This window comes from Atractosteus spatula, chromosome 7 (genome assembly GCF_055471065.1).
Source record: "Atractosteus spatula isolate fAtrSpa1 chromosome 7, fAtrSpa1.hap1, whole genome shotgun sequence".
NCBI classification, from domain to species: Eukaryota; Metazoa; Chordata; class Actinopteri; order Semionotiformes; family Lepisosteidae; genus Atractosteus; species Atractosteus spatula.
The window spans coordinates 47,801,621-47,817,251 of record NC_142712.1 but is presented as its reverse complement, the minus strand read 5'-3'; the positions used below and the strand labels follow the sequence as shown (position 1 = coordinate 47,817,251).

Genomic DNA, 15,631 nt, shown 5'->3' with positions numbered 1-15,631 from the left:
TGGATTCCCCTCTCCTTTTCTAGTAGATTTTATTTTTCAGTGTAATCTGACTGATTTTTGGATCTGTTTTGGAGGTAGCAGCTGGCTTGATAATGCCTCACTCTACTTTTTCTCCTCACATTTCAGATGATCAGCCTCTTAAGACTCTTCAAGGCCACAGTGGTGCAGTCACTTCTCTCCTCTACCCATACTGTAAGTCTGAGAGGTTCGGTGCCAGTTGGTTGCTCTCGGGAGGTCAAGACTCCTGTGTCATCTGGTGGAATCTGCTAACAGGAGAGATTCTGCATACATTTACACTGCAGGCCGGACCAGTGAAGAAACTTCTTGTACTTTCAGAGGAATGCAGTGTAAGTTCCAAAGAAACAGAAATGATTTGTTTTGATAGTGGAAATTGTTATTGATTTTTCTTTTTTCACAACCTCGCCTCAGAATGATTTAAATGTTGCTTGCAAATGTTTCTTTTGCCATGACGCACAAAAACCTTGAGAAAAAGGGTAAAGCAAGAAAAAAGTAAAAGGGATAAAATACTAGGGAATTAACCCAAAGCAGGAAAGAGGATGGATACTGTATGTATTTTCTTTAATTCTTCAAGGTCCCCTTTCCCTTTTAAAATGTCCTTCTAAGTTGGAGTAGCGGTTCACATAGCCATCATGCAGAACTCACTCTTTAATTTGGTAGAGCTGTTAGCTTATCTCAGGTTGTACTTATCAGTATTATTAAGAACTCTATACAACAAGTTTTAATAATACTGTGATTTTTTTCTGTTTTAAATAAATTTAGAATTGCAAACTATATTTTACATGCATTGCCGCGAAGGTTTGTGTACCCTCAATGGATGTTAAAATGTCTTACCAGGGTACCCTTGTCTAATCATAACCAGACTTAAACAAATGTTCTTTCATTTATCAAACATTTACCAATATCAAATGTTTATGATCTCAAACAAAACTTAAAATTACGATTAATTTAAAACTAAGAATAAGTGTACGATGTGAGAAAATTAGCATTATTAGCATATGTGGGACAATTAAGGGCATAATTGGAATTAAGGTAGTTAAATAATTGAGTAACATTAAAACAAGGAAAGATTTGAGTACTCTGGTCCTACAGTATTTTGCAACATTCAGTAATAGTATTCCAAAAATGAGTCAGATCAAAAGTTGTACAAAAGCTTGTTTTTCTGGATAAACACTCATAATTTTGTTATTAAAAGTGCAACAAGAAGTATCACTGCACTCAACATTTCTTGGTTCTTGTAACCCTAACCCTACACTATCCTGAAAGGTACTATCATTTAAATACAATTTAAACAGTTTTCAGCTGATTGAAAAATTAACTAAAGATGACACATGATCGAAGAAGATAAGCTTCTGAGAGCATATTTTAATGGTTTCAATCATTTTAGGCTTATACTTTGTGGTTTCAGAAACATTTTCAAATCTGATGATTGGATGGCTTTAGGGACAGGTTGCAGAATTGCTCATTTGAAACCCAATCTAGGGATAGGGGTAGAATTCCCACATAACTTAAACATTTTTTATGCTAAGTGCTTGATTATCGGCCCCGAGGGAACTTTAGGACGAGTGATAATTTGCTATCTGCAACTTCTTTTTCGAACAATGTTGGTCCCTTTTTTGGATATTGCAGCATTCAGTAATTGTATTCCAAAACTAAGTCAGATCAAAACTTCTAAGAAAACCTGTTCTACTGGATGAACTCTTTTAATTTTGTCATTTGACTTACAACTAGATGTATATCCAGAGTCAACATTTAATGGTCCTTGTAACCCTTACCCAACAGTGGCCTGAAAAGCATGCGTTTTCAATACTGTATTTTCAGCATTTTTCAGCTGATTGATAAGTTGCCTAAATAGGATATATTTTTTAATCCGATCAATATTCACAAGCTTTTTTCAGTGTTTTTCTTTGTTTTAGACTCATATTTTTTTATTTGAGGAACATTTTCAAATATGATGACTGGAGGGCTTCTGAGACTTATTGTAGGACTGCTCTGTTGAAACCCCAGCTAGGGTTAGGGTTAGCGTTCCCACACTACTTAGACATTTCTAAGGCTCAGTGCTGGATTTTGGGTCCTGAGGTAACATTAGGTGGAGTGATAATTTGCTCCTATCTGCAACATTTTTTTTGGACACTTTTCATTGCCTCCTTCTTACATTGCAGCGTTCCATAATTCTACTCCAAAAATGACTCAGATCAAAATCTGTTCTACTTGCTTTTAATGCTTTTAATTTTCTCACTTAATGGGCAACTAGATGTATATCTGGAGTCATCATTTAATGGTTCCTGTAACACTTATCCAACAGTGGCCTGAAATGCACACTCTTTCTATTCTCTTTTTTCAACATTTGTTAGCTGATTGGAAAATTGCCTAAATAGGATATATTATTGAAGCCAATTAATTTCCAAGAGCTTTTTTCAATGGTTTTGATTGTGTTACGACCCCAAGTGTCTAGGGCCAAAGGGGTGTAACATTTAGGATACTTTTTGGATGCAGGTGGGTTCTGGTGAAGGACTCAGGAAGTCTGACAACAAGGGTTGGTGCAAAAGTGATTATTTTAAGGTCAATAAGTGACTTGTACGAAATAAGACACAATAACACACAGGGGTAGGGAACTAGAGTGGTGCCAAAGGAAAGAAAATAACAAACAAAATGGAGCTGACTATGAAAGTGAGGGAAAGCTGACCTAGCTACAAAAGAAAACCCGAAACACACGGTCTTCGGCGTCTTCAAACACCCTAGCTAACCTTCACTGACTATCCAAAACCATACAAGACAAACGGCACTCACCCTTACTAAACTAGTGTGATAATACAAAAATCAACTATGTGTGTAGAATGTACCCGACAACCTAAACTAATCCTATACACAAAAGTTCACACAAATACACAAGTGAACTATGAATACAAAACGAGAGTAGACACAAGTAACAGGGTAGAAAAGAACACAGAGGTTAAACATATAACACGTTAGGGCAAGGTAATGGCAAAATAAATAATAAACACAAACAAACAAAAGTACGAGGAAAACACAAACCAACAAAGCCAAAGCTATAAGAAAACACACACACACGAGGCCGAAGCAAAACCACAAGCGAAACTAAACCAAAGTCAAGCAGAGCAGGACCAAAGTCAAACGAAAGGTCCCTTCACTCAGAAAACCTCCAGCTTATATACTAAATAAGCTGCAATCTGATTGGCTAAGAAGCTGATTGATGACGTCAATTGTTGGGGAAACAATGATGTAATGATGGACCAATGGGGGAGGGAGAACAATCAAGGTCAGGAAGTGTGGAACATAGTAACAAAACACACATGGACCACACACTGGGACGTAACAATTGTTTCAGACTTTTTTTTCTTTTGAGGAACATTTTGGGTTCCAAGTGAACTTTTGGAGAGTGATAATTTCCACCTATTTTCATTTTTTTCCAAATGTTTTGGCTGTTTATAGTGTACAACCTTTTTTGCAGCTCAGGGTTTTCTGTACAATTTAGTGGAATCTGACTATCAATTGTCATGCGGCTAGGAATGCCATCAACAAATCAGTGCTCTTTGAAACCCGTCTCAAGTTTGCCTAAGAACACCTGGAAAATCCAGAAATATATTTAAGAATAGTCTACCTACATACAAGTTAAACGTTGTCAGGTTTTGGCCACAAGAAGAAACAGAAGAACCTCAACCTGCCTCTCAAGCACATTGGTGGGAATATCTTCGTTGTGGCTTTCCTTTGCTGCCTCACGTCCATCATTGACAGAGTCGTGACTTTGATGTCTTATCAGAAAATTCTCAAGAAGGAAAATGGGAGGTTATATTGTTGTCAACTGAAGCTTAGCCCACAGCAAGACAGTGATCCTACACATACAAGAAGAACTACAATGAAATGACTGAACAACAAATTTAACATTTTAGATTGTCTAAGTCAAAATTCAGACCTAAACTCCATTGTCCAATTTATGCAAGGACCTGAAGCCAGCAGCTCATGCAAGGAGAATTTAAAATGTTACCTAGTTGAAGTTCTGCAAGGAAGAATGGTCCGAAATTCCTAAAAGCTGCTGAGCAAGACTGATAAAGAGTTACTGGAAATTATAGTAGATAATGATACTGTACTACCGCTCAAGGAGTTGCCACCATGTACTGAATCTGAGGGAGAGATTCACACGAGGAAATTTACTGTTGGATTTACTGTTTTTGTTAATAAAACAGTTGATAACTTATGTCTTTATGTTATATTTATTAAGACTGTCATGAATATCTTACTATGTTTTATGTGTAATATTTAAGAGAATATATACCACCCTAGGGGGGCTTGTAAACGTTTTCTCTGCACTTTAGTTCACTCAAAATAATTATGTTCACATTACACAATGTTAAATCTGTTAAACTAAACCCAGCAAATTCTTATTAATTAAAGCAAGGTATATTGTAGAAATAATATTTTCTGGTTAATTATTTCTTGTGTTTCAGCCTAAAGTCCATTTGCGTGTCTGTTGCTTGGCAACTGATAACTCGATTGCCATCTTGAACCTTGATGGTCCTGCCTGTATCCTGCATGTCAGGAAACATCTCTTTTCCGTGAATGCAATTCTGTGGCGCCCTGTTGAAGACTTTCTTATTGTTAGCTGTGTGGATGGATCGGTGTACGTCTGGGAAATTGAGAGTGGTGAGTAAACTCTAACAGATTCATGTTGGCGGTTTTTGAGTTTTTGACAGTGAAATATCAGGAGCAAAGTAAACATTACCCTCTTTAGACTAGTACAATATCTTCAGTATCTCAAAACACAAAGGCATTGCATGAGCATCTGTACATGGTGTTCTGTTAGGACCATGCTAGCCAGCACAGTTGGTATAGTGTGACAAACTAATGTTTAACTAATGTTAACAGCCAGAAGCCATATCACCATGCAACTCATAACTGGCAACCCTCTGAAGCTCAGCAGGTGTGAGCCTGGTCAGTACCTGGATGAGAGACCTCCAGGAAAAAAAAAGGTTGCTGCTGGAAGAGGTGTTAGTGGGGCCAGCAGGGGGCGCTTACCCTGCGGTCCATGTGGGTCCTAATGCCCCAGTATACTGATGGGGACACTATCCTGTAAACAGGCGCTGTCCTTCGGATGAGACGTAAAACCAAGGTCCTGACTCTCTGTGGTCATTAAAAATCCCAGGGCGTTTCTCGAAAAGAGTAGGGGTGTAACCCTGGCGTCCTGGCCAACTTTCCCATTGGCCCTTACCAATCATGGCCTCCTAATAATTCCCATCTATGAATTGGCTTCATTACTCTGCTCTCCTCCCCACTAATAGCTGATGTGTGGTGAGCGTTCTGGCGCACTATGGCTGCCGTTACAGTATGTATGCTTTTTTCATTTTTTGTTATAGGAGTTATTGCAGAATTACATTGCATTTACATATAATAAAATGCATCATTTGTATCTGTATGAATTACCTAAACTTTTTTTATAATATTACCACATAAACGTTGTTTGGTTAGTTATGTACTTGTAACAGAGCATGTGCTGGGATCATGGGTGACCAAGGGGTCATTCATTTCTTGTTGGGTCTTCTTAGTTCTTGCTGCACCACAACTGCCCGTATCAGTGCTGTAATAGCAGCCTCCATTTTCCTAATCCAGCAAAAATTATCCTCAAGCCCGAAGAAAAACGTGAGCGACCCACCGCTGCCATCAGACATGAAAGATTCCCCTTTCTGATAGCACGGTAAGGGATTTTCCACATGAACTGTAATTGTATAATTCCGCTGACAGCAGTGGCAAGAGCCTCATTCAACAGCCTTCTTGTTTACAGGCGTACCGACCCAGAAAATGACAGAGGCTGCTACCAATATTACGTAGCTATAATCTTTCTGTGATTAGTTGTACAAGAAGATCTCTAATTTCCATATTCTCCGTATGCTCACTGCTCTTCCTAACCATAAGGATCTGTGTAAAAGACAACCCCTGACTGCCTCAGGAACTGCTTTTATAGTGAGTTAGAGATTCCAGGTGCAGCCAATTCAGTGACTTTCTCGTGAGAACTTGACGAATACGGCTCCTCTAAATAAGATGACCCCACCCCTTGGTGATTCACCCGTGCTCCCAGCAGTTGCTCTGCTACAGAATTGTATGTTTTAAAGGACATAGAAGATAAGATCATTTCATTGGCCATATACAATTTCTTGTATAAGGAATTTGTCTTTTCGCATACTCCATTAAACACACAGATAGGAAGAGAATCCTGGGGTCAGAGTGCAGGGTCAGCCATTTATATGGCGCCTCTGGAGCAGCTGGGGTTAAGGGCCTTGCTCAGGGGCCCAATGGAGTAGGATTCCTCTGCTGGCCGCAGGCTACGAATCCGGCAACCTTCCAGCCACAGGTGCAGATCCTTAGCCACAGAGCCACTGTACTGCCCCTATACAATCACACAGCACCCCTATAAAATCACATTTGTAGAATGTGATTGACATTGTAATGTTGAGTGTAGAGGACAGTGGAACAGCCATTAATCATATTGGTTATTTAAAAGAATACTTGCTTATTATACATTATAACACTTTACGTCTCAAAGAATCCCAAAGAGCTTTACATGTAGAAGGAGACCTGATTCATCCCCCATGAAGTGAAGCCCCCACTCAGGGGGCACAGCAGCCAAAATATATCAGCAGCCCCACTGGACAGCAGCTCAGGTGGAGAAGTGACATCCCCGCCTGAATTATAGGAATGATTATCTTTATTTAGACCAGGTTGTGTAATTTTGTCCAAATACAGGAGATAGAACCTCAGCTCTTCTTCAGTATCATGCCATATTGGACCAAGTAGACAGGAATTAATTTTAACGTCTAATCCAAAGAGTGGGATATCCTACAGCACAGTGTTCACAGTGGTTATGCTAGGGAAATTCAGGTCTAGAGAGAAGAGAAATCACCTGCTGGTCCACCTGCATCATTTACAGCACTGACCTTGTTTATCTTGGTGACCTCCTATTCTAATAGTGATCAATTCTAACCCTTCTTAGCTTCTGATATCTGAAGAGATCAGACTACAAGATGATAATGTAATTTCCTCCAGGTCTTAGCACATTTTAATTTATTTTTTGTGTGAAAAGGTAGACCTGTGCTGGATATGGATCTGAATACTGTATGTTCTACCAATGTAGTTTTTGTTTGCTGAACATCATGAAAAGCACAGTACACTTTACATCAGTCTCTCCGTAGTGCAGTTTTCGAAAGTGTGGGGCAGCTGTGCTGACATTGCATGAAATAAAGAACAAAGATGTTTATCGTATCCATAATAAAAAAAAACCTAGCTCCTTATAATTAATTATTAAGAGGAGTAAAATTTACAGCCCTCCCATCTTCAAATTATAAAGTAAAATTCTGCCTTGTTCAGCGCACTTTAGTTTCTGTAGCTCTATTTCATTCTAATTGATGAATGTAATGTTAATAATGGACTTAAATTAATTGCTTGGCACTTGTTTCACCAATGTGTTAGACAGGAAAAACAAAGTACAGTCCATAGGCAGTTGTTTTTTAATGTGCAGAAGCAGCCATTAAATAGCTACTTTTTATGATGGGAGAGATTAAAGTAATATATTTTTGTCTTTTATATTAAGACATGCTTAGAATGCTTTCCTGTGTATCCTGCCGAAGTTATATTCCAGTAATGCCTAAACTACTGTACACTAAGCAATCAAAATATTACCACGTCCAAGAGATTTTACAGTTGGGGTTTTCAGCCTCTAGTTTGTGAATTTCAAGGTGTTAGACCTCAATGTGAATTTGAGGACAGAGTGGATGGAAAAGGGACAATGGAGGTACTGAGTACTTGACTCTTAATTACACATTGCATCAACATTGTGCACTTACAAATTGTCAAAACCACCACTTACATGGTAACTTAAAACATTTTTAATTAGCAATTTCAAATACCAGATGCGTTTAGACCTGCACTGTATTTGAAACATTTCCACACTGTAAGGCCTACTGTACCATCTGATCAGTAGGGTTAGCATTATGGTGATCTGCCACTAACCCGTACTGAATGTATAACAGAGCTCAGTGCAGTCATCTCCCACTAACCAATACTGTATATGAAACAGTAGCCCAGTGAGCTCAGTGCACTGAGCATGTTACAGAACTGACATCATCCCTCTTGAAACCTACTGTAGATGTGTGGTATTGAGCAATGGCAGAGGCAAAGGCTAGATCACCTCTGTCTAGACTCTAGAAAGTGACTCTGAGCCTGTGAGCAACTATGATTAAAACCCAGCATGTGCAGAGCAGAGGTATACTGTATATACAGTAGCTACTTATGTAGTCCATGGGTAACCAGATTGACAGAAACATCTAAGTTGTAGGATCAAATTATTTTTTTCTTTTAATCTTTTAGGTATCCGTACAGTGTATTCACATTTTAGGTAAAAAATTAAGATACTGTATAAGCAAGTTTTTTACATTACAATGCCAAATTTTAGGAGAGTACTGTACTACATTTTGAAACAATCTTCTCATTTCTGAGGAATTGTGTTGTTAAGTACTTTAGCATATTCAGCACTGGAATGCAGAATTAGTCCATCAATTTCAGTTCCTGATGAACTACACTGGCAGAATGCACAGCATGACAAAGTGAGGTGCTCTGCCTCCTGTTCTAGTTTTTGTGCTTCAAGTCTATTTTTAAGGTGCTTTCAGACAGTGAGCAAATATGGATTCACACAAGGGCCAATTTTCCCAGAAGCCAATTCACCCAGAGTACGCCCATGCAAACACAGGGAGGCCATTCAGACCTCACACAGACAGGACCACAGGAATTGAACCCAGGGCCACACCATTGTAATGGAGCAATGCTAACCACTTTGCCACCACCAACTTATTATAAGAGCAGAAATAAAGGTAAGGTAGATGTGAACTAAGGTTACTGTAAATTCAGTTATATAATTTTTATTTTGTTAAAGGAACTTTCATAAGAGACAGTACCCTGTACACATGACTTTACCTGCTAGGACTAATCAATAAAAGTGTCAGCCCTAAATGTTACACAAGGTCAGTGTAATCCTAAATGAGGTCTTTGAAAGAATGAATTTGCCTTCACTTCTGATCATCAGTTTTGCCATTTGACAGAAATCCGAGGTCAGTATCCAGCAGTGTATTCTGGCAATTTATTACCAAGTGTCAGAGCAGTTTGGCTTTCTCTAACTTTCACTGTTTTTCTTATACTTTGAATGTTTTAAATGAAAGTGATATTTTATCGTGACATACAGTACAGGGCAAAATTCTGGTTATATGTGCTGGAGTCCTTCCAGATTGTGAGGCCTTTCATTTTTTTTAATGTTTTGGTATTAATGTCTTTAATATTATATATTGCCTAACTCCTGGAAGGGGTGAATGGATTGTATCTCTGTGCAACATACCAAATGGATTCTGTTGCAGACGGCAGTACTTAGATTCTATAATTTCACTGATTTTCACGTTTTATTTCCAAGTTCATTCTTTTCTCAGTGTCCCTGTATGGTGTTTGTGTAGACCATTGCTTCAAGAGAGTGAATAGCTCAATGTCAGACTAGTTGCTTTTATTTTAAGCTCTGCTTTTTATACAATGCACAGAATCCTTTATTTGCTACCATTTTCCACTTTATCTTTGACTTAAGATAACATTACCTATTTTGATTCCATGCAGTTGTTGTCAGCGCAGACACTGTCATAGTGTCTGTGTAGCTTCCTTGGGCACCACTGCTTCAATCATACCAGCATTTACTAAAGGTTAACTTGCAATGGTCAACCATCTTGTCCTTTGCATTTCCTTAATACTTTAGGAAAAGAGGGTGAGCCTTTTGTAATCATCAAGGGTTTTTGAGTTAATATGCACTTAACTCTTTTTTTCCTTCCACAAACTCTATTGGAAACCTACACGCTTTGTAAAAGTCTGCAGCTTTGGTCTATTTTTCTGATATTTCAGACAACATTCTTCCCTACTTTAATAAGACGAACCTAAACAAAGCTCTAAGGGTGTCATCCTACAGTAAATCCAGACAATATGGGGTAAGCAAAACCTCTGTCTCATTCTCTCCATTTCTGCATAAGTTCTTGATGCAGATATTTACTTGATGTCCAAAGCATGCTGTAGTAATTCCAGCCTTGCCATTATAAGAGGAACTGGCCTGCTTCATTCCTGCGATGGCATTAAAAAGAGCTGGCTGTCAGTGCCAGACAAATACATAATATTAGGAGGCTGTGCTGTGTATGTGAAGCCAGTTGTTATGGAAACTGAAATAGATCCATTTATTTGGGTCGATCATGTTAGACAGCAGGATCCTTGCTGTTTGTTATATATATCACCTACCTGTACATGTGTAGTGTTGAAGGTTTTGTGTTACCATAGATTTTTCTTTTAATTTTAGTGATGTGTTACATGAAATATATACATTTCTTCATAGCATGATGTTTTAGGAGCATTCTTCAACTTGTCTTTATAAATTAAATTTGCTCTCAAGTGATTTACAGTATTTAATTAGATATGCAGTTGATTTAAGAGAAAATGGATGCATCTGAGTGGACAGTCCATCTTAATTTATGAGTTCTGAAATAAACTAGTAAAAACACTGTTGGTGATGACCGGATTTATTTCTCTGATACGTTTCATTTGGCACTCTTTTCAAATTGTATGTGGTGCTTGCCTGGGTATTTTATTGCAGTTTTATAACCTTCAAGCATTTACAGTCAGTCTGAGATTTTCATTGTGTATTTAACTTACCAAGTAGGAAAATTGGAACATATTAGTGACTTCTAAACACTAATACTAAATGCTTATCCTTAAGATAAGAGTGCATTTAAGAGGGTTAAAATATAATTAAACTATTAATAAAATATGTTTAAAATAGTTAACATCTAAACCATAACCTTTGTAGGACTTAAATTGTTAAATTGATAAATTTAACAAATATAGGTTGTAGCACTGGACACAGTACAATTTATTTAAAATTTAAATGTCAAACATAGTTAAAAGTCATGCAGTTAAAAAATAAACCTTTATCTGAAAAACTTGATTTATATAACTACAATTCTGCAAGACACTATACAGTATGTCTCCCTTTGTTATGTCCCAATACTAATGCCAACATGGACATTACAGATTTTTATTGTTAACCATAACCAAATAATTAAACACAATTTGCATTTTTAAGGGCAGCTTAAAGCTGACGTGATAAGGAGATCACAAAGCTGTTGATATAGCATTATTGCTTCCTGCTTCTTATCTGGCCATGTCCTGTAACCAACTTGTAAATGTCAACATGATAAGGTTTAAATTAAAGCCTACCTATTTAGCGTTAAGCATTTCCTGAATGGTTTAGATCTATAGTGTGTGCTTAACATGTTTAAAGCTAATTTGCTAAAATAGCACAACCTGTTAGTTGTTCAAAGGTTCCCTATCAATTAGACTAATGTCTCGAGACCAGCTGTTATAGGTAAGAACAAATACTTGAGTCTCTACACGTTCAGTGATGGTGATGACTGTACTGTACATCCTACTGGGTATTCAGAATACACTTGTGCCTTGAAAAGTAATAAGTCATGAAGATGCATAAAAGCTGAATTTTAGGTTAGGTTGCTTTCAATTAGGTTAATGCAATTAAAATGTTTAGCTGTCCTTTATTAGAAAAATATATAAATCATCAAGGTTATTTGACTGTGCTGAACCAATTGTAGATGTATCCTCCTTCAACGGCATTTTATTTTACATAAATACACTATGTTTCTCTTGACTCCAGAGTTTTCAGTGACTCAGGTAGCTCTGCTCTGTTTTTAAAGATCTATAATGTTGTTTGTAGGCATGGTACAGTTTGGAAAACAATGAAATCATAACATAAATTAAAAATAATATGTTACATACTGTATGTTATGTGTAGTCTAACTGAGGAGATCAGTTATCACTCAACATAACATTAAACTAAGATACAATTCTGTCTGAGAAGTGGGGGTTGAAATGCACAGTGTTATAGAGTATAGAAAATTAATGCAATCCTTTCCGTTATGTAAAAAGGCCAACTTTTTATATAGTTATTGGTTTAGAATTCTAATATTTGTTGCCTAATAAGCAATTTTTTCACTTAGAATCAGCTACCTACTCATTACTAAATTCCTTTTTGTACTGGATGTCCAGTTTAAACAAGCCCTGTTTCATATTTTTCTTTGCTAGATCACTCTGAATTAATTCCTCCCTCCCCCCTGTTGTTTCTTAACTTCTTGAATCATATCTCAGTCTTTAGAAAAATGTTTGTTCAAGGTAAATCGCCAAATAGATGATGGCCTATAAATAATTGCTTAATTGCTGAATAATTGTTAATTGCTGAATTCTATTTGTAATACATAATCCCTTTACCTGAGCAAATACTGTAATTGTATTTATATCAAACACCATCAAGTTAAAACATGACATTTACAACATCTTACCATAAAGCTGTGTAAGTTAATCAATAGCAACATATGATTTATTGCCAACCTCTATGCATTGCACCCAGCCATGAGGAAATCACTTAGTTCAAACTAAACAAGTGTTGTTTGGGTTGCCTGATTTTTATACAGGGCCAAGGAAAGCCTTCTGAGTGTCATCGATTGTTTTCTTTATTTATCAGCGTACATTTTTAACCCATTCATGTATCAAGCCATGGGAGGAATCGAAAAACGCAGCATTGAAATTTCTTTTTAAGCACCAGAGTGAACTACACTACTAACTACGGGTGTTCTCAGAACACTCTAATCTTTTGAATTGTTTGAAGTGCAACATTATTACAATTATAAACTCTAGGGATGGTAACCTTTGTTGCATGTTGACTTCATACTTTTCTTCTCTTCTAAAACAGTTAACATTTTCATTCATTTCGGAAAAATATTTTGTGAACTACAGTTTAGATGAGTGGCTTAGACATCTTATTTCACCTGGAACCTTCCATTTGAACTATTATCACTAAATTGAGCTAAGATATTAAAATAAAATGTGAACATACTGTACTTCTCCTTGTGGGTTAACTAACCATATAAATAATAGTAGCCTGAACAGTTTGTTCAAAGAAAAGAGGTGTCCTATGAGCTCTTCCTGTTTTTTTTTCTTAACATCGGGTTCGGTACACCACAAATAGTGGCATATTCAGTCTGAATGTACTTTGAATGTGATCAGCATTGACATCTTTAATTCCACCACTGTAATTTACAAACATTCTTCTTTCAAAGGTAAAAAAAATAATAAGGGAATGCATTATAACCTTATTAGAAACAATCAACAGAATGCAGTTTTTTGGGGGGTTGCAGGATTATTATAGTTTCAGAAATGTAATTTCATCACTTTGACCCCTTTGTCCTTGCAAATTTTAGTGATTTACAGTCTCTATCAGCTGATCCCTCTCCGCCCATCTCCAGGTCAGCGGTCAGAATTATATTTTGAGTGGGTGAGTGTGGCCCAGCTGATAAATCCTGCCATTGCCATTTATGTGCTGGAGGCTATAGTGAAGCTGGGGTCAAGGTCGTAGTGGTCACTGCCATCTTTAAATGCATTTTTCATAGCCTGAAGGTTTGGCCGCATGTAAAACTCATTAAGAGCTTATTAATCTGTTTAGGATCCCATGTTTCCATGTAGGGACTGGAGAAAAGCAAAAATAGGTCCCAAAGAGTAAAGAATTTTTAATGCAATATAGATGCTTAATCTTAAATATTAAATTATGCAATCTGGCTTCCTTTTATCATTTTCTGTTCTTTAGAGTGCTTGACTATTTAACTAGTTATGCTACCTTTGTGGGTATTGAGACTAAGTAATCTAAAATGTTTTTTGAACTTAGATGCAGAAGGCAAAGGGATTTCATTTAGAAGGGCACTCTAGGTCAATCAGTATTATTCTTCTAGTCTGACAATGGACTTCATCTGCAGCTGATGATAAATGATAGCCATTCCAACAGGGCAAGTGACCAGTCACAATGACTGACTGATTGACTGACCCAGTGTGTCTTCCTTCGGTTGCAGTTTTGTGGCACTATTTTGCACATAAAAATATGTTGTGTTCTTCTTAAATTGATGCAGCATAATATTGTTTTATATAATTACACAGACAGCATCATAGAGATAACCTAAGGGAAACTAGACTAAGTGCTCATATAGTTTGGATCCAAAAAGAGAATAACGTTCATCATCAAAAAGCCAATTATGCCTAGTACCAGTAGCAGTAGCCCAGGGTCTATCCCAGAAGGACAGCAGGAACTACACCCTGAAAATGGCACAGTTTAAGGATTTCAATTGACATAGTCAGATTGTTTTTGGGAGGTGGAAAAAAGACCAGAGCAACTACAAGACATCCATGTAATCCATGAAATCCCAGATCCCCAGGCTGAAATCGAACCTGGGACACAAGAGTTCTGAGGTGGCAATGCTGCAAGAGAGGGTCAAGATTATCTAAAAAGTGTTTTAGCATATGTGACAAAGCTTGAAATGTCTTTCATCGGATCATTTAGTTGTGGGGCATGAATGCAGCTAACTGAAGTAATAGTATTCAAGATGCTGTATTCAAGAATAGACATGAATAATCTTCTTTCAGTTATTAAATTGATTACCTACAGATGAGAGCCATAGCATGAAAAATATTCTTTATTCTGTAACCTTTCAAAAGCTCCTCATATGCAGAAGCTGTACACTTGTTAATTGTTCAGCCTTTAATGCTTTTCAAAGGTTTTTAAATAAAACAAGCTTTTTATTAAAAGTTACTTGAGCATCTCAGTCTTCAGATGCAGCTCCCTCACTTGGAGTGATTGTATGATTGTGATACAGACCAGCAGCTCTTTAAGAAGGCAGAATAGTAATGGGTCTTTGGGCTCTCCCTGGTCCTGTCCTAGATAGTTTAAAAAATGCAGCATCACCTTTTGAGCTGTTTTAAAGAATCTGACAACTGAGAAAATGTTGTAGTGTTTGCCACAGTAGGTAATTTCCATATCCGAGCCACATCAGCTCACTGGGCCAGAATTAATTTGATCGTCCATGGTGAAAAGTGGACCGAGCATGAGACCCAACTGGATGGAACACCAGTCCATAGGAGGGATTATCCCCCACCAGTGCTGGTCCCCCTCTTCCAACTGGGCAGACTGGAGGAATCTCTCTGGGTACAACAGAAGGCTATCAGTGGGGAGTGGAGCCGACAACCAACCAATTACGAGACCAGAGGCCTATCAACTATGCTGTGCTGCCATAATTTTAGATGTTATGGCACAATTTTTACCTTTTATTTTCCAATTAATAAGGTGGTGCCAGAAAAAGCCTTCTCTCTTCACCCAACCTCCCAAAACCAATATAAACACACTTGCATTTAGATAACATTTTGAATAATCAAAAGAACAATTTAATTAAAAAAAAAAACAGTGAAGATGGCAGCAATACATGCAATTATACAGTATGTACAGTACATGTTTATTAACCACCTGACATACTTTTTTTTGCTGGACTTGTGGAAGTTCCACCCTCAATAGTTGTGCTGAATAATAATGTACTCTTAGAATAAGCACAAATAAATGTCAATCACGGTGGACAGGCAGGGTCAGGTGACCACCTATAACCCTCTAAGTACAGTATTTTAAAATGGGAAATGCAGGATGGACACA

General features: G+C 37.4%; 1 protein-coding gene across 1 annotated transcript in view; it reads left to right on the top strand.

Moving 5' to 3' along the window:
* The window catches only part of LOC148831203 (WD repeat-containing protein 72-like), a 77,641-nt gene that overhangs the window by 12,145 nt on the left and 49,865 nt on the right, over positions 1-15,631 (top strand). The window contains exons 12-13 of the mRNA XM_088921446.1: positions 127-347; positions 4,485-4,680. Coding sequence (XP_088777572.1) covers positions 127-347; positions 4,485-4,680 — 417 coding nt within the window. The remainder of the gene's footprint in view (positions 1-126; positions 348-4,484; positions 4,681-15,631) is intronic.